At 36.8% G+C, this 22327-nt stretch overlaps 2 protein-coding genes across 13 annotated transcripts in view; both read left to right on the forward strand.

Annotated features, from left to right (window-relative positions):
* The window catches only part of LOC5580214 (patatin-like phospholipase domain-containing protein 3), a 68321-nt gene extending 63530 nt beyond the window's left edge, over window positions 1–4791 (forward strand). For 2 of the 10 annotated variants that reach the window (XR_002502134.1, XM_021852864.1), the window contains exons 9-10: window positions 3313–3438; window positions 3508–3613. Coding sequence is in view for 9 of the 10 variants with exons in the window: in XM_021852864.1 (XP_021708556.1) it covers window positions 3313–3438; window positions 3508–3546 (165 nt within the window). In the remaining variant the exon portion in view is untranslated. Of the gene's footprint in view, window positions 1–3312; window positions 3439–3507 lie in introns of all 10 variants that reach the window. The other 8 variants (XM_021852862.1, XM_021852863.1, XM_021852869.1 and 5 more) reach the window with 5 other exon arrangements.
* Window positions 4792–14340: 9549 nt separating this feature from the next.
* Window positions 14341–16357, forward strand: LOC5580215 (two pore potassium channel protein sup-9). Of its 3 annotated transcripts, none has more exons than XM_021852837.1 (5): window positions 14341–14572; window positions 14639–14832; window positions 14999–15281; window positions 15383–15761; window positions 15823–16357. In XM_021852837.1, the coding sequence occupies exons 2-5, from the start codon at window positions 14706–14708 to the stop codon at window positions 16153–16155; spliced, it is 1122 nt and encodes a 373-aa protein (XP_021708529.1). In that variant the 5' UTR covers window positions 14341–14572; window positions 14639–14705; the 3' UTR covers window positions 16156–16357. The 3 variants fall into 3 exon arrangements, with proteins under 3 accessions (XP_021708529.1, XP_021708530.1, XP_021708533.1); XM_021852838.1 differs by lacking the exon at window positions 14341–14572 and adding an exon at window positions 14897–14933 and having other exon boundaries at window positions 14649–14832; XM_021852841.1 differs by lacking the exon at window positions 14341–14572 and having other exon boundaries at window positions 14720–14933.
* Window positions 16358–22327: the final 5970 nt, after the last annotated feature.

Consider the following 22327-nt stretch of genomic DNA (forward strand, 5'->3'; position numbering starts at 1 on the left):
AGCAGGTAAAGAAGGTAGATATATTCTGCTAACATGATGTTCCGCTCGGTTCATCTAAAGAAATTATTCATTTCAGACCAGCAAATTTTCGCTACACATAAAAAAGTCACGATCGGCCAATTTCACTTTGTTGGAACAAGCGCTGATGATATTTTGCCAACAAGCAATTCCTTCCCGAATTTCATAGTCCAGAAGAATTATAAATGAGTAAATTGGTGCACAAGTTTAGACAGAATTTGTTTGAAGCAAACGATGAATGGCTTCAAAAATTTGTTCAAAGGCATTATCTTTCGTCCAAAGTAGCAATCTGTGAGAGTGGAGTTGTCAATTCAAATGTTTCAAAATTAAGATCTTACCTACGGTAGTTGAAAAGTATAGTCCCCAAAACATTTCAATAAACAGGTCTATTTATTAAATGTGTGCCAAATAAAACACATTTTTGTTTTTGAAATGATATATGTCAAGGTGACAAACATTTAAAAGAGCGCATTACTATTGCTGTTGCTACGAATAAGGGTGTATCATAAAAATTGGAACTGCTCATAATACGGAAGAGCGCTAAGCCTAGATACTTTAAAAATATTAAAATTCTTTCTATGACTTACAGAAGTAAATAGAAATCTTGGATGGTGAGTCTAATTTTTCAGGAGTGGGTATAGAGTTTGACCATAAAAGGGTATTAAAAATAGCATCGTAAGTTTTTTATACCAAAAAAAAAAAAACTGCTGGTAAAGCTAAGTATACTGATAAGCTTTAGAATAGTAATAAAATTCCTTGACCGAATAAGGCAAGATATTTTCTACAGAAATCTTCATTTGAAATGAAATGCACATGCCACCTGATGGCAGTTACAAAGTTTGCTTTCTTATCCCTCAAGGATTATACAGTGTAAGTCAGAAAAAGCGCCCCTACCGGCCAAGTTCTCAACTGAAAGGATGATCCTCAACTCCTAAAGGTAGATCGTACTGAGTGCTGGAACTTTGCCGAAGAAATTGCATTTGCTCTGTGCTATCTCTTAAGGCATACGAGATATTCAACAACACCCCAAAATGGTGAAATTCTTTAAGTCCTGGGTTCCGTATAACGCTTTAGTGTGTCTTATAGGAGTGCGTTTAACAGGAGACCCGACTGTATATGACCTCGTAGTTTATAGAGGACCTAATATTTCCATTTGAATATATTGTGTCAAGCATGAAGAAACTCTTTGCCCTGGACATAGAGATCTTCAACTTCCCATACCAAACATCTAAGGCATCCATAAATTACGTAACGCTCTAGGGGGAGGGGGGGAGTAGGCTCAAGCGTTACGGCTCATACAAAAATTTAAAAATTTTCATACAAAAAGCGTTACGGAGGGGGGGGGGAGTCAAAAATGTCCAATTTTAGCATTACGTAATAAATGGACGCCGCCTAAGGATTTGTTCAAAAATTACGTAACGCAACAAAGGGAGGGTGGGGGTCTTACATAGTGTTATGGTCCATACAAAAATTTAAAATTTCCCATACAAAAACTGTTACGTGGGGGAGGGAGGGGGTCTAAAATTGGAAAATTTTGCGTTAGGTAATATTTGAATGAACCTTAACATACTATAATGGTTATTTGACATGAAGTGCAAAACAATCCTATTGAAAAATTTCTCCAAAAAGCGGCTTTTTCTAAGAATTTCAGAAGTATTGGTTTACCAGATGCCATCGTTGGGGGTGAGATTGGGCCAAAAATACGTGAGTCTTGATATATATTTAAAATAACTTTCGCAATTTGACTTAAAATGTTCTCTATATACGTATTTGGGTAATGTATTTCCAAATTCTGAACATATAATTTAAATTCCTTTGTTTTTTTTTTTAGGGAAACGTATGAAAATTGGTCTAATCTCCCTTTCAGAGGGTGAAATTGGGCCAAACAAACTCAAATTGATACGCAATTAGAGCAAATCAAGAGGATCATCTATCTAGAGCTTTCCAATAACAATTGATATGAAGAGCAACCCGAGCAAAGCTTGAGATCAAATTGAAAACTAATTTTGATGTTGTGCTGTCGCGGGTTTTGATAACTCAGTTTGTTGTCATTTTGGTCGTTTTAACGGTTAAAATATCAAAACTGAGAGCAGAAAAATGTTCCCATGAAATCAAATTGAAAACTCTTTTTGCTGTCAGTGAAAGCAAATTGAAAACAGTTTCTGCTGTCATTGAAAGCAAATTGAGAACTCGCTGAGATATACATATTTTCGATTGATATTGAAACATGGCTGCGACTAGATAAATGCTTTATTTTTATATTCTCGTAGTATTTAAACATGTAGCACGAATAAATTTATAATTGAATAAAAAGAAAATATAAGTAAAAATTCAAAATGATAGCAGAAAGAAAACAAAATATGATATCGAATATTTCATTGATAAATTGATATCAAATTATGATATCAACTTGATGCTGAAAACAGTATATGTTTTCAACTTGCTTTCATTTTGATGTTGGACTTTGCTCGGGAAGGATGCGAGATTACAAAATAGCATTCAAACACCTAAAAGTGACATTTGCTATGAAACATTAAAAGTGGACATTTGAAAAGGTCTTATTTTCAAGCTTTTTCCAATGATTTATCATAAATAAACTACTAGCTCGAACTATTTGATTTTTTGGTGGTACCTGTAACATTAAAATTTCAAATTGATATTTCTAATACTTGCAGAGATAGTTTACATTATGCTTTGGTCTAATGTTACCCCCGATGACGGTATCAGGTTTATTGGACAATTTGTTCCACATAACAACTGTGAAACAGCTATGTGTGATAAAGGGGTGAACCATTTCACCACCTTGAGATCAACCTGTACACTATATCAATGAATTATATAAATAACTAGTTAGCTAAGAGGCTACTACATCCCGAAGATGCCTAATTTTACGAAATTTGTCCAAAACTATACCCTTTACGAAAGATCAATATTCTGAGAGTTAACGTGATTAATGAACAACGCATTGAAATTCCTCTCGAGGGTCTTGTTCTCAGTCCGTCGGACTGATTTCAAATTCTGTCCATTTTGAAATACCGGCAGCCCAACTAAGCCCACTTAGCACGATGCTAACTTATACACCCATGCACTCTAGGACAGTAAGTTACTCTGCCGTATTCCCCCTTGAACGATTAAGTTTCATTCGTTCGGTTTGCTCCTTCAGGAGAACGTAGCTCATAGGCTAGGAAATAGGCTCTGACAAAAAAAACCCAAGGTAGCGCTAGTTTAACAATGACAATGCCAGCATGCCGTCGTCTTCCGTTGAACAGACCTTCACCGAGCTTATTCTTGCAGATTGTGAGCCACAATCAACGGTACGGAGTCTTTGAGCCGTTAGCATCCCAATCGAGCTCCAGCCATCCGCGTCAGCAACAGCCACTGACCGGCGATCTTGTGTGTCGAACCGTTGCATGTGTTTATGTACCATCGCTTCGAATTAGGTCCCTAGTTCACAAAGTACTAAAACGCAATCCTTTTACCCGTTCACAGATTTCCTCTACACCGATTCGTACGATCGAGACAATCTAATGGACTTCGATGAGCTGTTCGATCCTCACATGCATCACTGTCGGCATCACTACGGCCAGCTTCAGCAGCAGAACCATTCCGTTGATCCGGTGGCGACTTCAGCGGCTCTCCAGCAGTGGCAACAGCTCCAGATCGAAGAACTTCCCAGCGACGACGGCGACAATGATACCTTGTACCTTCAACCGGAAGCGGACCAGCAGCAAGCCTTACTTTCGGAAGCCACTTCGCTCCTGCTCAGCAAGCCGCCTGCCTCTTCGGTCTACTCGATCGTTGAAATGTGATCCGTTCTAGTGATGGGGACTAAATATCCCCCGCCAGGACCTGCATTATATGCACCATGATGATATTAGCGCATTAACGGAAACCATACAGTTACCATAGCAAGCAACCCAAAAGTGATGCAATGTGCGAGAATCTTTGCTTTCAATGTGTGAATGAGATGTGTGAATAGATGAAGCGTGTTGAATCATGTTCTCACAACTGCGAGTTGTGCGTTTTTAATCAAATCGAATGCTTACGGATACGAAAGACTGCGTACCAGTAGGAGAATCAATAGGCAGGAACCTATGTGACTCTATCATCCCTCAAAAAGCGATAATTAGGCGCGATTCTGAAGTTTGCGGTAAAAGAGAAGTGCTTGCACGCACGCGAGAGAAAGTTAGCTATCATTTCATCAAGTAGATTAACCGAACCAAATCGTATTTTTGTCTTATCAAACAAAATAACTGAAAACCGAATTGTGATGTTCGAGAAAGTTACGAGAGAGTGGAAACTTCTCCAGGCTGTGCAATCGGGAGAGTTTCCCCAGATCCGAGTCCAGTCTAATAAGCGAGAGCGCTACGCCCCGTAAATCGTAATCGTAGGCTAGAAGCGAACCGTAGATCCTAATCAAATGAAACCAATGTACCTTAGTAGTAGCAAAATGAATAGTAGCGTACGTTTAACTCGAGGATTATGGAACATGAAGTTCTAGCGCTAAGTTAGTTATTTTGCCTTGATGACTAATTGTGTTAGCTTTTTTTTATTGATTTGAAACTATGTCTCGTGTTTTATGATTTGCAGAAGAAGGCAATGAAAATAACTTGCGTTTGTTTTAGGATATGAATGCTTTACCATAGTTTGTTTTATAATTTATATTTATGCAGCATACGAAGAAACATAGACGGTGATATAACCGCAGATCCATTATTTATATTTTATGCGATTATTTTACGATGAAATAAATTTTCTAATTGTGAAGATTAATGATGAAGACTATTCATGACGAAAGAAATCCACAGAGTTACTTCGACTGATAATAAAGATTAAATCTATAATAAACAGTTCACATATTCGTCCTGTGCCATACGTGAAAATATTTCTAGGGAAAAATGTAAGAATTGTGATGAAATCTCCCAAGGAAAATTGCTAGGACTTCTGGCATTTCTCCAGAAATTTATCCTTGAATATTTGTAACCGTTTTTCAAGGAATCAAGCAAGTGTTCTTCACAAATTTCTTGAAAAACAATAGTATTCAATAATTTTGCATACAATGTATACTAAAAATATCCAATTTGTTGTTCCACAAGTTCAGCCTAGAAAAACTTCCACGAACTTTTGGATTTTTTAGAATTCCATGCTGAACGCCATTACCCTGAATGAGTTATTACCCCGAACGCCATTACCACGAGAGTATGATTGATTACGTCACGTAAAGTTCAGTCATTTGCAATCCCCTCTCCACCCCCTATGACACATTTTTAGCATGAAGACTGTTTTCCTTTTTTTTAATTCTTTTATTAGTATCGTTCAAACATTACATTCATTTCTTATATCTAGTTGTTTTGTGTTAAGCAACTCTATCATCATAATTTAGCTTTTGTTAACAACATATTTCATTTCATTTTTCCAATCAACTTAACCTCAATATATAACGCATAACACGGTTCATTTTTGTGTTACACGCTTACATTTCATCAATTGTCCGACTTACTGTTTTACCCTAATTATTCCGAACAAATCATATTATCTCATTAGTCCAGCTGAAAGAGTATCGGAAGATATGTTGAAAACTGAGCTCAACTTAATTTTGAAGAAAATGCAGATGGGACTGAATTGCGATTCACGGCAGCACAGGTGTTGCAAACGATGTTCCAATTTTATTTTATACCAGTTTTCTGGTCTATTTTTTTAGACCAGGCTAACTGCCAGGAATTCTTCCTTATACTTTCACCTGGAATTCTTCCGGGGATTTCTTTCAGACATTTGTCCGGGCATTCGCTGCAAGAATTACGTCGGGGATTTGCTCCAGGAATCCCTTTGGGTATGTTTTTTCTTCAGAAATTTATCCGTGGATTTCGTCCAGAAATTCCTTCGTGGATTTGCTTCAGGAATTCCTATTAGGATTCCCTCCAGAAAATACTTTTAGGATTTCTAGCAGATATTCCTCCACGGATTTCCTTCAGGTGTTCCTCCTGGGATGTGGTCCAGGAATTCCTTCGGATATTTCCTCCCCAAATCCGTCCGAACATTTCCTCCAGGAATTTCTCCAACGATTCCTCCATGGATTTCCTTCAGGAGTACCTCCTGGAATTTGGTCCAGGAATTCCTCTTGATATTTCCCCCAGAGATCCCTCGGAGGATTCAGGAATTTCTCCGGGGATTTCCTCAAGGAATTCCTCTGGGGATTTCGTGCTGAAATTCCTTTGGGGACTTTTTTCAGAGAATGCATCCGGAGATTTCTTCCGAGAATGTTTCTATGGATTTGCAGCAGGGATTTCTGCGGGAATTTCGTCTAGCAATTCCTCCGGGGATTTCATTACGAAATTCCTCCAGACATTTTATCCAGGAACTCCTTCGGGGATTTATTCAGAGAACATATTCAGGGATTTTCACCAGGAGTGTCTCTGGGAATTTACAGGTTTGCAGGACGTACAAAAATTCTTCCGGAAATTTTCAGCGGGGATTTTCTCCAGAAATTCCTCCTTGAATTCCCCAGGATTTTCGATAGCAATTCCTCCGGGGATTTCGTCCAAGAATTTCTCTTATGATTTGATTCTAAAAATTCATTAAGAAATTTCTCCGAGGACTTTTTCAGAGAATTTATTTGTTGATTTCTTCTTCCTTCGGGAATTTCATCCAGGAATTCCTCTGGGGATTTTGTCCATTATTTCATTAAGAAATTACTCTGATTCCTTCGAGGATTTATTCAGAGAATCTATTCGAATATTTCCTCTAGGAATTTCTGCGGAGATTTCCTCCGGGGATTTCCTCCAGGAATTCCTCAGGGGATTTCGTTCAGATATATTTCCGGAGATTTCCTCCGGGCATTTAATAAGGAATTTCTCCAATGATTTCTTTTCTAAGAATTTATACGGCGATTTCCAGGAACCCAGGAATTTCTCTGGGGATTTCCTCCTACTTTTCCTTCATTACAAAATTTCTATTGTTATTCTCCTTCGAGGATTTTTCAGCGAATTCTCTGTGAATGTGCACCAGGAATTTATCCTGGGATTTTATTCCAAAGATATTTTTCAAAAATTCCTTCGGGGATTTCGTCCTAGGATTCCCCTTAAATTTCCTCATGGAATTCCTAAAGCGATTTTCAATAGAAATTCCTCCAGGGATTTCAATCAATCTTCCGAATATTTTCTCCAGGAATTTGTTTGGGGATTTTCTCAGAGAATTCATCTGGAGGTTTGTACCAGGAATTTCGTCCAGGAATTCCTTCGGAAATTTGCTGGATTTTGTCCAAGAAATTCTTCCGAGATTTTCTCCAGTAATTTCTCCGGAGATTTCTTCCCCGATAAACCTTTTTTGCTGAATAAGTGTTGAACAAACCACTTTCAAGCAAAGTTCAGCTGATTAAATTGGTATTCAGCAAAAAATGATACTCGAGACCAGAAACATCTCCGAGGATTCCCTCCGGAAATTTTTTCATGGATTTCCTTTTTGAATTTCCTCCACAAATTCCTCTAGCGATTTTGTTCAGAAGTTCATTCGGGGTTGTACTCTAGAGAATTTCTTCAGGAATTCCACTTAAGATTTCCACGAGGAATTCCTCCGGGAAATTCCACGAGAAATTCCTCCACGAATTGTCCCACGAAATTTTTGCAGGGATTTCTTACAGCAATTCCTTCGAGATTCCCTCCAGGAGTTCCTCCGGAGATTTGCTCCAGAAATTCCCCCGGGATTTCCTGATAGAATTCCTCCGAGCATTTGCTCCAGGAATTCTTCCGGAGATGTCCTCCAGAAATTCCTCCAATATTTTTTGTTCCAAAAATTCCTCCATGGATTTCCCCCAGAGTTCCTCCGAAAGCTTCTCAATGAACTTTTTAAAAGTTCCTCTACAACTTCTACAGTAACCATAGTTACTACAAAAATCCCTTCGGAATTCCACCGGGAATTCCTTTGGATTTCATGCATGGATTCTCCAGGAGTTCCTCCAGCAGTTCCTCGGATTTCCTCCAGAAATTTTTCCGAGCTTCTTGAGAAATTTCTTTGGAGATCCTCCCGGATTTTCTCAAGAGTTTCTCCGGGAGTCCCTCCATGGTTCCATCAGGATTTTTTTCCGGAATTTCCATTGAAAAATTATTCTTCCGGAACTTCCATTGAACTCCCTGCAGGAATTGAAAGTCCTCTAAGAATTTATTCAGACTTGCTCATGGAATTTTTCTGGAGTGCCTCCTGGCATTCCTTCAGATTTTCCCCTGAGATTTCTTCAGATTTCCTCTGGATTTTTTTTGAAGCTTCACCGGGACTTTCTTTAGATTTCTTCCAGGATTTCTCCTGGATTTATTTAGGAATTTCTCCAGGAGTTCTTCTAGACTTCTTCCGGAAATTCCTCCATAATTCCTCGTGTAATTCCTCCAGAGCTCCTCTAGTACTTTTCTTAAGTTCTTCTAGAAATTTTTCCTGATGTCCTCAGGCAATTCCTCAAGATTTTATCCAGCAATTCCTAGGAACTTCTTCTGAATTTCCACCAGAAATTCTTATAGAGTTTTTCCAGAAATTTCTCTAGAGTTCCTCAACCGTGTAGGAATAATATGTGTTATAAAAAATTATGCAAATTAAGCAAAGAATGACAGCGTAATGAACCATTACAAAATAAATTCAAATTCAATTCCACGGTTTGTGCCAGTGTATTATATGCTATTAGGGCTTATTCACAAATCTCATCACGCTGAAGGGGGTATCCCGAAAATATTGCAGCTCATACAAAATTTTAAAAATATTCATAAAAAATGTGTTACGAGGGGGTGGGTGGGTGTCAAAAATAACAATTTTTAGTGACACGAAATTTGTGAATAAACCCTTATTGGAAAGACTCTCGCATAATGGCGAGACAGGAAAGACGAACATGAAAGAAGAGCAAAGGCTTCCAATGATCTGCCTGAATGAAGTTAGTCACGCTAGTCATGATAGACTCTAGGATGTGTGAAAAAGCGAGAGAGATTGATTCTGGAAAACGAACAGACAAAGAGATTTGAATAGGGGTCATGCCAAATTACGTCCCCCCCCTCGGAGCGTGACAAGTCTTACAAAAATTTCGGAGGACAAAGGGGGAGGGGAGGGGGTTAAAAAATTGAAATTTAGCTTGACATAATTTGTGTACCATCCCATAGGTATGAAAAAGATCGTGTTGAAAGAGATTCAGTTTGAAGAATGAAGTTATTGAGCTATGGTAAGTATATGTGTGAAAAAAATGTATTGTGGAAATTCCTTCAGAGTCCAAAATTCCAAAATTATTCTCAAAACTTTTGTCGGGAATTCCTTCGGATTTCCTCCATAGATCCTGGAGGAATTCTCAGGAGTTCCTCCAGAAATTCCTTTGGGGTTCCTCCAGTAACTCCGAAAAATGTCCTAGATGCTTCGAGAAATCATTCAGAGTTACTCCGGGAATTTCTCAAAAGTCCAAAAATATCTTCGGAATTCCCTCAGAGTTCCTCCTGGAATCCCTCGGGAGTTCCGCTAGGAATTCCTTTCTTCCCGAAATGCTTCTGGATTTCATCCAGTAATAGCTGTCGCTTTGCATGGGAGATTGCATGCCATTTTTCAGTAGCCTATTTGATGACATAATGTAGTTTGACCCGAACACTAGTATTCTATATTATTTTTACTTAACAAAAAGCTAGAACTTTAGGTTAGTTTATTGCTAGTTTAACGCATGATCTAACGTAAAGCTAAAAAGTGATGGTGGCGCTACTCTAGATTGGTGATTAGTGTATCCCTGTCGAAGTTGGTCGATATGACTTTACAAGACAGATCACCACAATAATTTTACTGATAAGATTTTGGCAATTCAAAGCACAGGAAACAATAAATATTCATTTCAGATCGCCAAACTTTCTATATTTAATCGCCAATCGGGCCAAAAATGCAAAAAAAAAAATATCTTGGCAAAAAAGCTCTCAGTTAATAACTGCGAAAGTGTTAGAAAAACACAAAGCTGAGAATAAAACTTTTCACAGTTGGGATGTAATGTCATGAAGAAGGAGAAGCAGGAAGATGAGGATGAACAGTAGAAAAAGAAGTTGTTTGACCCGCTTCCTTGCAGTTATTTTTACAAATATGTCGCACCTTATGATGCAAAGGACATTTACGTGATTATCGTTTTAATATTCTATTTTACAATTACAGAATTACAATATCTAACCAAGAAAACTAAAACTATGATTTATTACAAAATCATACCGATTGATAGGAGTCTGCAATCAATTTTCATTACGAACCTTTAATAGACCACCGATAAAAATGTAACAAATATTTCAAATATATCCTTGTCCACAGGGCAAGGGTAAAAACATTTGATATATTTGTTACATTTCGCTTAAATGCCACCCAACGTGATTTTTGAAAGTTAAACTTTTATCTAGCAGATTCTTAACTTCATCTGACCAATTTATTAGAAACCCTCTTCCTTGCGATCAACTAAAAATGACATGCAGGCCTTAGTTATTAAAAAAATTCAAAAAGAAAATCAATACATCTAAAAAGACTTTCAACTAAATGAACAAATAAAAAGGCTGAGATACTAATTTTGCTTCGATTTTATGTACAATTCGATTTTATATACAATTTTGAAATAAAAATATCCACTAAATCGAGGTATACCTGTATAGAGTAGTGATATAATTTTTAATGTGCATGCATTGCTAAATTGCTAATTCTAAAGACACTATAATACATTATGAAGCGTGCTACTGGCAAGGCTTCTGATATGCAACTGTCTTTTGGAACATACATTGAAAACCACCATTTGCAGTCATTTTTAGCAATCTTACCTTTTGCCAGGCATCCTTACAACTGAGCAAAGAAAAAAACAGTAATCCCTTACAGTTGTTGCTAGTTCAAGTTTTATTGCACATCAGTTAGACCTACTCTTAATATACTATTGTTTATGAAAATTTTCTACTTAAAATTAAATGTAAAAAAAGTTGCCAAAAACAGATGCTTTTTGTTGAAAAAAAAAATGCTAAAAACGGAAACCCCCTTTTTTAAAATAAATACAGGTCGGATTCGATTATCCGGAGACTCGACTATGCGGCGACTCGATTATCTGAGATTCGATAATCCGAAATTTTGGACTCGATTATCTAGAGTATGATATTCTTGTTTTTCAGAGTTTAGGCATAAATTTGAGATAATTTAGTATTGCGATATACAATATGAATGTTCTAGCAGTTTTGGACATATATAGGAAATAAGAGTTTGAAAAAGTTTTTTTTTGTACAGGCTGGTCAAGACCCCTAATGTTACTAGATATAATTTCTAGCTACGTCACTGCATCATATAAATAAAACAACAAAAAGAGATAATATATATGTTCTTTAATTGCAGATTTTAATTTCTCTTTTAGTGATTCGATTATCCGGAGTGAAAAAAAATCGATAATCCGGATAATAGAGACAATCATTTTGGATGTTCCTCATATTTGTAATATTCTTCCTAATAGCATCTCTCTATATTTTTCTACGTCAGCCTCGATAATGAAATAAATCATCATCAGTTCTATCTATCGTTAAAATTGAATATAGCGACTCTACAGTTTATCAAAGTGGTGTCTCTACGGTCCAATAAACCATCCTGGCTGTGGGAAATGCAGAAGATTCTGGCTGTGGAAAATTCAAAAGATTCTCCGGTTTTCTAGTAACAACGGTTATCTAATTAACATTCCTCTCTCTCCCCGATGGACATAAGCACGTGGCTGGCACAGTTATCATTCTAGAAATATTAGGGTTAGTGTAATTGTACATTGAACATAGTCAGAAGCGCGTCCACGTTCATAACCATGGGTAGGACAAACGTTGTAAAGCTTAGACAAATTTTAACCATATGGAATCCTAGACTGAACATTTAAAGTTAATATATTTAGGGGGCTAAAACGTAAAGGAGTGTAAGTGACATTTTGGTTTCCAAGCGCTTTCACGATATTTTCAGGAGACTTTTCCGCTCAACAGAAGATATAACATAATTCTTAGGAGACTGGCTTGTTTTCTTTTTGACCCTCATACAATTTGTATAGTATGTAATTATCGAAAAAAATCTGAAAAAGCAAACATTTCAAGATCTAAGATTACTAGATTTTCTATAGAATTTCATATAAAATTTATTCAGTTATTACTCCGGAAATTTCTATAGGGATTAAATGATTTTTACCCAAGGAATTTCTCCAAAAAATATGTTTGTGATTCCTCAAGAATTCAATCTGAATTTACCCACATTTATGTAGTAATGGAATTTCTACGAAGATTGTTTCAGGAGTCATAAGAATCCCTCTGCAAAATCTTTTTGAAAATTTTGATGGAAGTTTATACTCCTCTAAGATTTTATGCAGCGATTAATTAATTGATTTCCCATCCTGCAAGATTTCCGGCCAAAATATCTTCCAAAATTTAATCAATAACTTCTCCTATGAAACTGTCTTTGAGAATTTATATAAGATTTTAACTAGAGATTTCTCTAAAAATCATCAATTGCTCCTGAGATTTGTTCTAACATTTCTGCAAAAAATTCTCCTGCAATACTTTGAGATTTTCTCAAGTAAGTCTTGAAAGCTTTTTTTCTAGGAATGTCTCAAGGAAAATTTTCGGAAAAATAAATTCTTGAGGAACTTCTAAAGAAAATCCTGAAATAACCTCATATAAAACTAGTGAAAAAAGCTTTAAAGTCACTCTTAATGAACAATGATTTCTGAAATAACGCTTGGACTGTTGAGGAATGTTTAGAAGATTTACTAGATAATTTGCTAAGATAATCCTAGAAAATCATCGAATCTCGGGATAGTATTTCGCAGGGTTTTCTGAAGGAGTTTCTCGAAAACCATTGGACAAAAGGAGGAATTATTGGGAAAATGGTTGTAGTATTAGCAGGTGAGAAAACTTTAAAATGCTGTACAAATTCCTAGAAAAATATATTTTTTTTTATAGTAATTTTCGATTTCTGGGAGGAATTGTGGATCTTCTAAATGAACAGGTGAAGGAATTCTTGCAGGGTTTCTTAAAAAACCCCTTGGTCATTTTTTTTAGAAACTCTGAAATAATCATTTGAGTATTTACTCAGGAGAAATTCTGTAGAAATTTGAGAAAGATCTTCTAGATTAAGGAGAATCACTATGCAAATTCCTGAAGCTTTTCCTCGGGGAATCTTCAAGAGCCTGTTGGATAAGTTATAATCACTGATGGTTTCTCTGGAGCCTTGCAATTTTGCACCAGGATTCAATGCAAGCAGAATTAGAAAAAAAGAGATTTTTTAGATCATTTTGGTTGAAACACAGACTTAAGAAACCTTTTATTAAAAATAGAGACTTGAATTAAAATAGAGACCAAGTCTCTAAAAAGAAACCTTTTATCAGCCCTGTATTTAGGATGACTTATTGGATCAACTTGTATTATCATTCATATTCAAATATATGAGTATCCTTTATGTTTAAACAATTCTTACAGTTAGTTTCCCATAGATATTCTCGATTGTTCTTCACACGATCTTTTATGTATAATGAACAGACATTATAAATAGTTTAATTTATTTTTCAAGCTTTCTGCTCATATTCTTTTTTTTTTTGAATCGTGGGTAGGACAATCTTTTGACTGTCCTCCCCGGGTGTTTTTGTGCGTAGTACATGTCCAACCTGTCCTACCTACTTCCCGCGCCACTGAAGATGGTTCTCTGTGCAATATCATTAACCTGATTGATCACGGAACAGCAGCTACGAAGTGTATAAGTGTAATTGATGAAACATTGATCGTGGATTGATAGGAAAAATTACTTTCAAAATCGCATTAGTCTGTTTATTACCAGAAAATCTAAGTTTTATCTTAAGAGCAAGGCTTTGTTTTTCAAACATAATTCTTGGTTGCATGCTGTACCAATTCTGTATCAAAATATGGTCGTTTATGCACAATCCGATATAATAAAGTAACGAAATGTTTGAAATTATATATAAAAAGAGATTTAAACATTTCACTAAACACATACTCAATAGTAACATAAATAATAAAAAAAGATACAGCAAGGATTTCCGGCACTTGAAAGAGCATAATCAAGGATAGTTCTCATCAGTCGCGGCCATATGATTCTGACAAAGGATGCACATGGCCCAAACTACGCATGCGCTCTCAATCTCGCGCCAAAACAGCATCCTTTTTGCCATCAATTCCCCATCCCCCAGACCAACGGGAAAACGTCAAACCGATGACATTCCCATCCTTCGAGGAGGTCCTTTCTGTCAGAAGCAGGAAAAAAACGCGAACCAGAAAAATCGATCGATAAATTATCTGCATCGAAGCGAGGAGCAAGTGCTGCGGTGGCTCGACGTCCACTCGTGTGTGCCAAATCTGTGCCCCCCTGGTGGTGCCAAATCCGGTCCTCTGGTGTTCCAAATTTGCCAAAATGCTTAGCTAAAACTTTAAATTACATTGCACTCCGAAGAACGCCGCGAAGGATATTGAATGCAAGGAATTTGCTTTCGCTCTCCTGCGAATACCTACGCACCTGCCATTAAGTATCACCAATTTCGAGTTTGTTTAGTATCATCATATTTATTCACGTAAGCATAATTGATTGAACGAAAAAACTGGGACATGGAAAATAATGAAACTTTTGTTTATTCCAGGTCGCCTTCGTTGAGCAGATCCGCCGAAATCTGCTTTGCAATTAATAGCTCTTAGATAGCGAAAGCAATGAAGAAGCAAAATGTCCGGACTATTTCACTGATTGTGTGTACCTTCACTTATTTGCTAATTGGGGCAGCCGTGTTCGATGCCCTCGAGTCGGAAACGGAGAAGAAGCGTTGGAAGGCCCTTAGTGGTAACACCAAAATTTTGCCAATTTTCTGTCGATTTAATCGTTTTATTGCATGATACTTTCTTAGTTGATTTACTTTTGTTCCATCAATTACCGAATCGCATGTAAGTGTATATCGATGTTTGATCACAGAGATGATGACGTGCACTAATTGTTACGTAAATTTCAGCAATTGAAAATGTACTCATTTCGCGGTACAACATATCGGCGGAGGACTTCAAGGTGATCGAAACCGTCATCATGAAGTCGGAACCGCATAAGGCGGGCCAACAGTGGAAATTTTCCGGAGCCTTCTACTATGCTACAACGGTGCTGACCACCATCGGATATGGCCACTCGACGCCGTCGACCGTCAGTGGGAAGATCTTCACCATGTGCTACGCCGCCATTGGGATCCCTCTGGGGCTCGTTATGTTCCAGAGCATAGGCGAGCGGGTCAATAGGCTGAGCAGGTTTGTAAATACTCTAAGAATATCCATGGGCGTAATCGACATTTTAATCAGGGAATGGCTCAAGTGCCCTCCAGTGCTAAACTATTGACTTTTTGTTTCAGTGTGATCGTTCACGCGGTGAAGACGTCGTTCAACTGCAAAAAGGCTATCGCTTCCGAAGTCGATCTGATCCTGGTGGTGACAACGTTGAGTTCGCTTACGATAGCGGGTGGAGCGGCGGCGTTCAGCAAATTCGAAAACTGGTCCTATTTCGACTCGGTGTACTACTGCTTCATTACACTTACGACTATTGGCTTTGGGGACATGGTTGCCTTGCAGAAGGATAACGCACTCAACCAGAAACCGGAGTACGTGGCGTTTGCGTTGATCTTTATTCTATTTGGCCTTGCAGTGGTCGCTGCCTCATTGAATCTCTTGGTGCTTCGCTTCGTCACCATGAACACTGAGGATGAAAAACGGGACGAGGCGCAGGCTATTCAGGTAACTAATCTTCCCCGCATTTATATCTACCAAACTTATGAATATTTGAAAACCCCTCCAGGCTCTGCAAATCGCTGTCAAACTGGACGGGGACATCATTACCGGCAACTCGAGCGACACAGATCGCCGGTGCTACGAGCGGATATCCGTGTCGGGACCAAGTCGACCCAACTGCGGCACGTGTCCGCGGAAGTTCGACCAGCCGGATACGAGCATCGGGTACATCATGGACGCCAGCTACCGCTATCCGTTGGTGGACTGTGAGATGGCCGAGCTGCGATCGCCCAATACGCCGCGCTACAACGTGTACGAGATGGAAACGGACGACGAGGGTGGATTGATACCGCCGTTGCGCTACGATTTCCAACCCAGCCGCGGAAGAGCGTCGGTCTAGAGGCGGTGTTAGAATAGGACAGTAGGTATCATCATCGAAGGCCAGATGCCAAGAAAAAAAAAATCGAACGTGTGTAGATTATGGTACAGTAAGTTATGTAATTTTTTGGGTCTAAATTTTTAAAAGAATACAAATGTCGAATTTTAGAATTAGTGGATTGGGAGCAATCGGGTTGAATAATAAAACATGGAAAAATCAGCAACTTCTCGTTTATTATTCAGTGTTTTTTATCTTCTTCTTCTAGGCATTAACGTCCTCACTGGAACAGAGCCTGTTTCTCAGCGTAGTGTTCTTATGAGCACTTCCACAGTTATCAACTGAGAGCTTCCTTTGCCAATGTTGCCATTTTCGCATTCGTATATCGTGTGGCAGGTACGATTATACTCTATGCCCATGGAAGTGAAGGAAATTTTCATTACGAATGATCCTGGACCGACCGGGAATCGATCCCAGACAATTTCAGCCTTGCTTTGCTTAGCCGCGGACTCTAACCACTCGGCTAAGGAAGCCCACTGTGTTTTTTTTATATATTTTGTAAATGGTTTGAATGGATACTACAGTCATACCTCGATATAGCGTTTTTTCCTCAATATAACGTAATTATTGTTATACTTTTTTATTTTCAATTTCAGTTTATTTTCATTTAAAAAATATTCATTAGGATTCAACCCCCTCCATTGCCAAGTCAGAGCAATGAAATGCCAGATCATAACATAAGTGGGTACAGTCATAAATTGATGTCTACTGTTATCCACTTCAGTGTTCTGTAAGATTTGTCGTATTTATATATCAACAGATTTTTTTTTGCCAAAGGATCCTTTGCATTCGAACTTATAGCATATGGCAAAAACGTTGATACGTGCCCATTAGAGTGATGCAAATTTTGAAATTTTGGCTCCCCTATGCTTAAACGATTTTATTTATGGTAAATAGCATCCACCCAAAGTTTGAAGCGATTCGGAAGAAATTTGACTGTGCTCACGCCATTTGAAGTTTATATCGAAATTACTATGACAAATGACAACCTTTTGTGTTTAGCCCTCTATCTCTTCGTCATAATATTTTATGGAAAAGTAAACAAACTTTTCTAATGTGAAATCCTCTCAGCTACAACTTTGCCGAAGACCACTTTTAGATTGGACGTCAGGATAAATTGTTTTTCATCATCATAAAGTTTACATGCAAATTAACTTGTTTAACATGTTTCACTAACTGTTGTGCTCCTGGCGGGAAGAATATGTCAAAGTAATCTAGGCTACTATGTTCTACAGCAAAAAAGCAGTGTTGATCTGAAAGTAATTGAATGATCATCTCAGCATTATATAGACTTTGTTATCAATAATAACAAATTATCCTTACGTCCCATCAAAATGTGATCTTCGGCAGTTGTAGCTGGGAAGTTTTCACATTAGATGACTGTGTTCACTTTTTCATAGATTAATATGACGAGCAGTTAGAGGACTAAACGCAAAAGGTTTGCCTTTTTCATAGCAATTTCCATATAAACTTCAAAAGCGTGTGCACAACCAAATTTCTTCCGAATCACTTTATATTTTGGGAGGATCATTTTCATCATAATTGACATCGTTTAAGCATAGGGGAGCAAAAACTTCAAAATTTGTATCAGTCTAGTCCCCATGCGAATCCCGAACTTTCCATTGCCAAAATATTGGATTGAACCAAGATTAGACCGGTGTGCCACTGCACCACGCCGACGCTAATTGTGTATTTTCACACCGATAAATGATTCAATCCGGGAAATTTGATAACATTTTTCCAAAAAAATATGTTTGTGGTTTTTGTCAGCATCTTCTTTTGTGGAAATCTTTACGATATCAGTATCACTTAATCGGATTTTCTTCACATATTTTTTTAATTCAGTTCAAGTTTTTACATAACGCATCACACATGGAAAAAATATATAGATAATAAGTTTGTATTTTGAAGTGTTTTGAAAGTAGACTGACAAAATCGCGTAATCTATGTAAGGTACCGTGGGGTAAGTGGATACAGAAAAATCAATAGTTAACTTCATTGTTATGTACCGCTAACGTGAATTATGTAACTCAAACTTTTTTTTGTGGATAACAAATAAGGGACTATTATACTTCAAATCGTCATTTATCTCGATTTTTCTGATTGTTATGTATTGAGTATGAGAGACTTAAAAATTTGCGCCAAATGATCCACTTGCCCCACCATGCTGGGGTAAGTGGAATACCATTAAAAAAATCTGGTCTGGAAACAAATGTAGTGTGATTATGTTTAATAAGAATAATATTACCCTCGTTCTTGTTATTAGTGCTAGTAATGTTACATTTCAAAACTTTAAAATTAAAAAGTATCTTTATTTAATCAAAATAAAATAAAAAGTATGAATATATTAGTTTATAATAATTTGAAAAAAAAAAAAACATTGAAACTAGAAAAAATTGGAGAAAATTCATCCATTTATACGCATAAGTTATACAGAAGTATTGTAGGATTATTCCTAACGATATTTTCGAAAAACACTCTTCGTTTAAAAATATTAGTTACATTTACTTTTGAATAACAAACTGAAATCCTTCTATTTAATTTCTGGATAAATATGTATCATCTGTCTAGAATAATTTATATGGTCAAATAAGGTACGATACTATGCTTTCAATTGGAAAATTAGTATATTTTGCTCTTTTACAACTCAGCTTAGATAAACCACGAAAAGTTTCGTGTAAATTTTGAAATTATTATTCTTTTTATATTTTTTTTATACCAGAAAGGTTAAAAAGCTTTTAGGAGGATTAATTCAAATTATCTATGGTCAATTTGACAAATTCAAGCTGGGAATGGAACAAAATAAAGGAAAACAACATTTGCGGATATTAAAGCTTATTAAAATTCTCGTAAGTAGTCTGCCAATAAATGATAATTATTGTTGATCCATTTACCCCACCCCCATTAAAAAGTAGGGGTAAGTGTACCATGTCCAATATATTTGTATTTATTTATATTTTTCATTGTGATTCATTCAATTAGAACTGAAATGCTCACCATGTGTCGAAAAAAATAATAGAATTCGATTTTAGACAGAGATACAATGGGTTTTTGATTGATGGAAAACAATTTTGAAATCAATTAATTTTTGCATCTAACAAGTTTGCTTGTGAGCAATTCTCGCTGAAACCAGGCCGCCATCGGCACCCATTGTTAGAATTCCAATTTTATGTCACTGATCGCTAGTTTTCGATAAAAACTTAAGGGTGGCCCTTTCGGTTTTCTCAAATTGGTAGACCCCTCGTACGCCAGCTAGCTAAACAGTTTGCGAAAAAGCCCATTTTTTGATAAATATTGGGTATTTCTTGACATGATATGTCTCATATTTCGCTTGGAACACATAGCAAACTTAGTGGCGTCGTATAGAGAAAGGATATAGCTTTCATTTGAAGTTAAAAAAAATTTGGCCATTTTGAATTTTGTTAGAAAGATCGGTTTTTCACCATTAGCGCACCGCTCGTTTTGAATTCTGAGACCACCATCAGAAAGCTGAGGAAAAATTGCGTTAGATAGGCTATAGAAACTAGGTGAGCAATGGTATTTACCCTATGAAATGAACGATTTTCTAAATCATGTTCTACGATTTTGACGTATATGGCGAGTGCAATCAATGCAAACATAATTTTTTGTACAACAAAGAAACAATTTTTCAATCGTTGGTGTATTATTCGAGTCAGATGAAGAATAGGAATATTATTTTGAGTGAAAAAATCTGGCGGCCATCTTGGATTTTGACGCCATTTTGGTTTTAAGTAGTAGAATGAGTTTTCACCTTGTTAGCACTCAACATGTTGAATTTAGAGGCTACCAATAAAAACAAGGTTAAGTATACCCTTCTTCTTATTATTCTTCATTTTCCTGACGTTACGTCCCTAACGGAACCGAGCTTGATACTCAACTTTATTGATTATAAATGCGATTATTAAATAGGAATTTTCTTTTGAGGGATTCCACGGAGGCATGCAAGTCGATTCTGATCGACCATTTCAAAAATATCTGAAACTTTGCACAGTTTTTCAGTTCCATCTAAATCGTCATTTTTCGATATCAAATCTTCAAGTTGAGTCACGACTAACTTTTCAAAAGGGTGTATGTGAAAATGGTTCAAAAATATTCAAAAAGCTGCACAGCAAAAACGGTTCGTTCGATTGTTAGACAACTAAAGAAACAAAGTTAGACAACTAAATAAAGATTCCAAAAAAAATACACACAGTAAAAAAATTTTTTTTTTGCATTAAAAAACATCATTTTTGTCACAAAAACTCAAATCGGAATACCAACGTAATTTTTTGAGGGAAAACGGTCCATTATATTATCTATCTACCATAAAAAGCCATGGTGATGGTAAGCCAATAAACAAAAAAGTTATGACATTTCAAAGATTTCACAAATTTGACACTTAGTGAAATTTTTTTTTTCATTGTTAATTTTTTTAGGACCGCAGTTTGTTGCTGAATTTTTTGTTAAGGGTACCACATGAGGTTAACAAGTTGTTTTCATGATATTTTATTTAATTATTCATAACTATTCATAATTTATTCATATCTATTAGAAAGTTAGACGCGATCCAGTGTCATATTTTTTATTGTACGTAACTGAAGAAAAATTCTCTCAATAGTGTTGAAACCTTTTGATAAAAGAAACCTATAAGAAATCTAATATTGAAGACAAAAGCTACAAACAAAGTTTTCTATACAGGTATACGACTAGTTTACCTGCAAAAAGTTTACCTCGTAGAGAACAAGGCGGGTCTATACCCAGGTGATCTAGTATACGTAAAGCAGGTCGGTTTTCTCGGCGCTGGTTTTCTCCACAAAGTTAAAATCTGATTACACCTGGGTATAGACCCGCCTTGGTAGAGAATAGACTTTGTTAATCATATTTGGGAGAAAGCGAGTAACTTCAACAACATCAAAAACATGATAGGTACATACCATGAACATACTCACGAAAAAGCTAAAAATATACTACCACTATGGTTATACAAGATTTAATTGTAAAATTTTTCTTCAGTCAAGCAAACGACACCAAACTAGTCAGTAAAAACTTAAAAGTGATTTTGTTTATTAAAATCTAACGAGCAACATGAGTAGTCGCTTTCTCAACTGTTGCAGGCCGTTTGCAGAAAAAAAAGTGTTCGAAAGAGCTACGAAATCTCACCGAAAGCACCATAGATAAACTGAAAGCGGCTGGTTATGCTCCAATGTCTACATTGAATACAAATTTACGCATTTGTACGTCCTGCCGTTTAAACGTTGACAAACGGGCAATCTGTACATCATCGGTGGATCAGGTTGCAGGAAGTTCGAAAACAACAACAACTGAGGAATTACTAGATGCACCGACAACAACTGAGGATTTACCAGAAGTACCAAGTGCAGATAGTCTTGCCACGGTACCATCAGCGACATCTGTTTCAACAAATCAATCAGAAGATGAGTGCATCCAGAAGGTCAACATCGAACGCTTCAACGAAGGGATAGCTGGAATAAAAGTGACTCCGATTAAATGGACGAAGATGGGTTACGTCAATTATCCCGAGAAAAAATACCGTGAAATCAACGAAGCTGTACGAAGAAACATCTTCAAATTAGGACCTGAGGATGTGGAAAATACAGACTACGATGAGGTAATTATGAATATGAAGGAAAGGTTCTCGAATCTAGCCACGACAAGGAAAGAAAAATTATTGATTTTGTCGATGCTGCCAAGCTCGTGGTCTATTCAAGACGCCATTGATGAGTTCAAAACCAATAGAAATACAGCAAAAGAGGCAAAACAATTCAAAAATAACTGTCTTGCAACCAAAAATGCTAGGTCGAGTACTTCATTAACAGATGAGACAAAAGAAAAAATAGTTCAATATTTTGAAGACGATGAAGTAAGTAGAGCTATGCCTGGCCAAAAATATTATGTATCTGTAAAAAAAGATGGAAAGCGTCAAGCAATCCAAAAACGATTAATGATGACTACTTTGAAAGAAGCGTATACACGCTTCAAGGAAATTAACGAAAATATTAAGGTAGGTTTTTCCTCATTTGCAAGCCTTCGTCCAAGGCAATGCAAGCTTCTATCCAATTCAGGAACACATAATGTTTGTGTGTGCACAACACACGAAAATATTAACCTAATCTTA

The sequence above is a fragment of the Aedes aegypti genome, chromosome 3, assembly GCF_002204515.2.
Source record: "Aedes aegypti strain LVP_AGWG chromosome 3, AaegL5.0 Primary Assembly, whole genome shotgun sequence".
Lineage (NCBI taxonomy): Eukaryota > Metazoa > Arthropoda > Insecta > Diptera > Culicidae > Aedes > Aedes aegypti.

Coding starts and splice junctions, on each gene's coding strand:
- LOC5580215 (XM_021852837.1), top strand. CDS start 14,706: ATGAAGAAGCAAAATGTCCGGACTATTTCACTGATTGTGTGTACCTTC. Junction 14,833..14,998: donor GCGTTGGAAGGCCCTTAGTG/GTAACACCAAAA, acceptor CGTAAATTTCAG/CAATTGAAAATGTACTCATT. Junction 15,762..15,822: donor ACGAGGCGCAGGCTATTCAG/GTAACTAATCTT, acceptor AAACCCCTCCAG/GCTCTGCAAATCGCTGTCAA.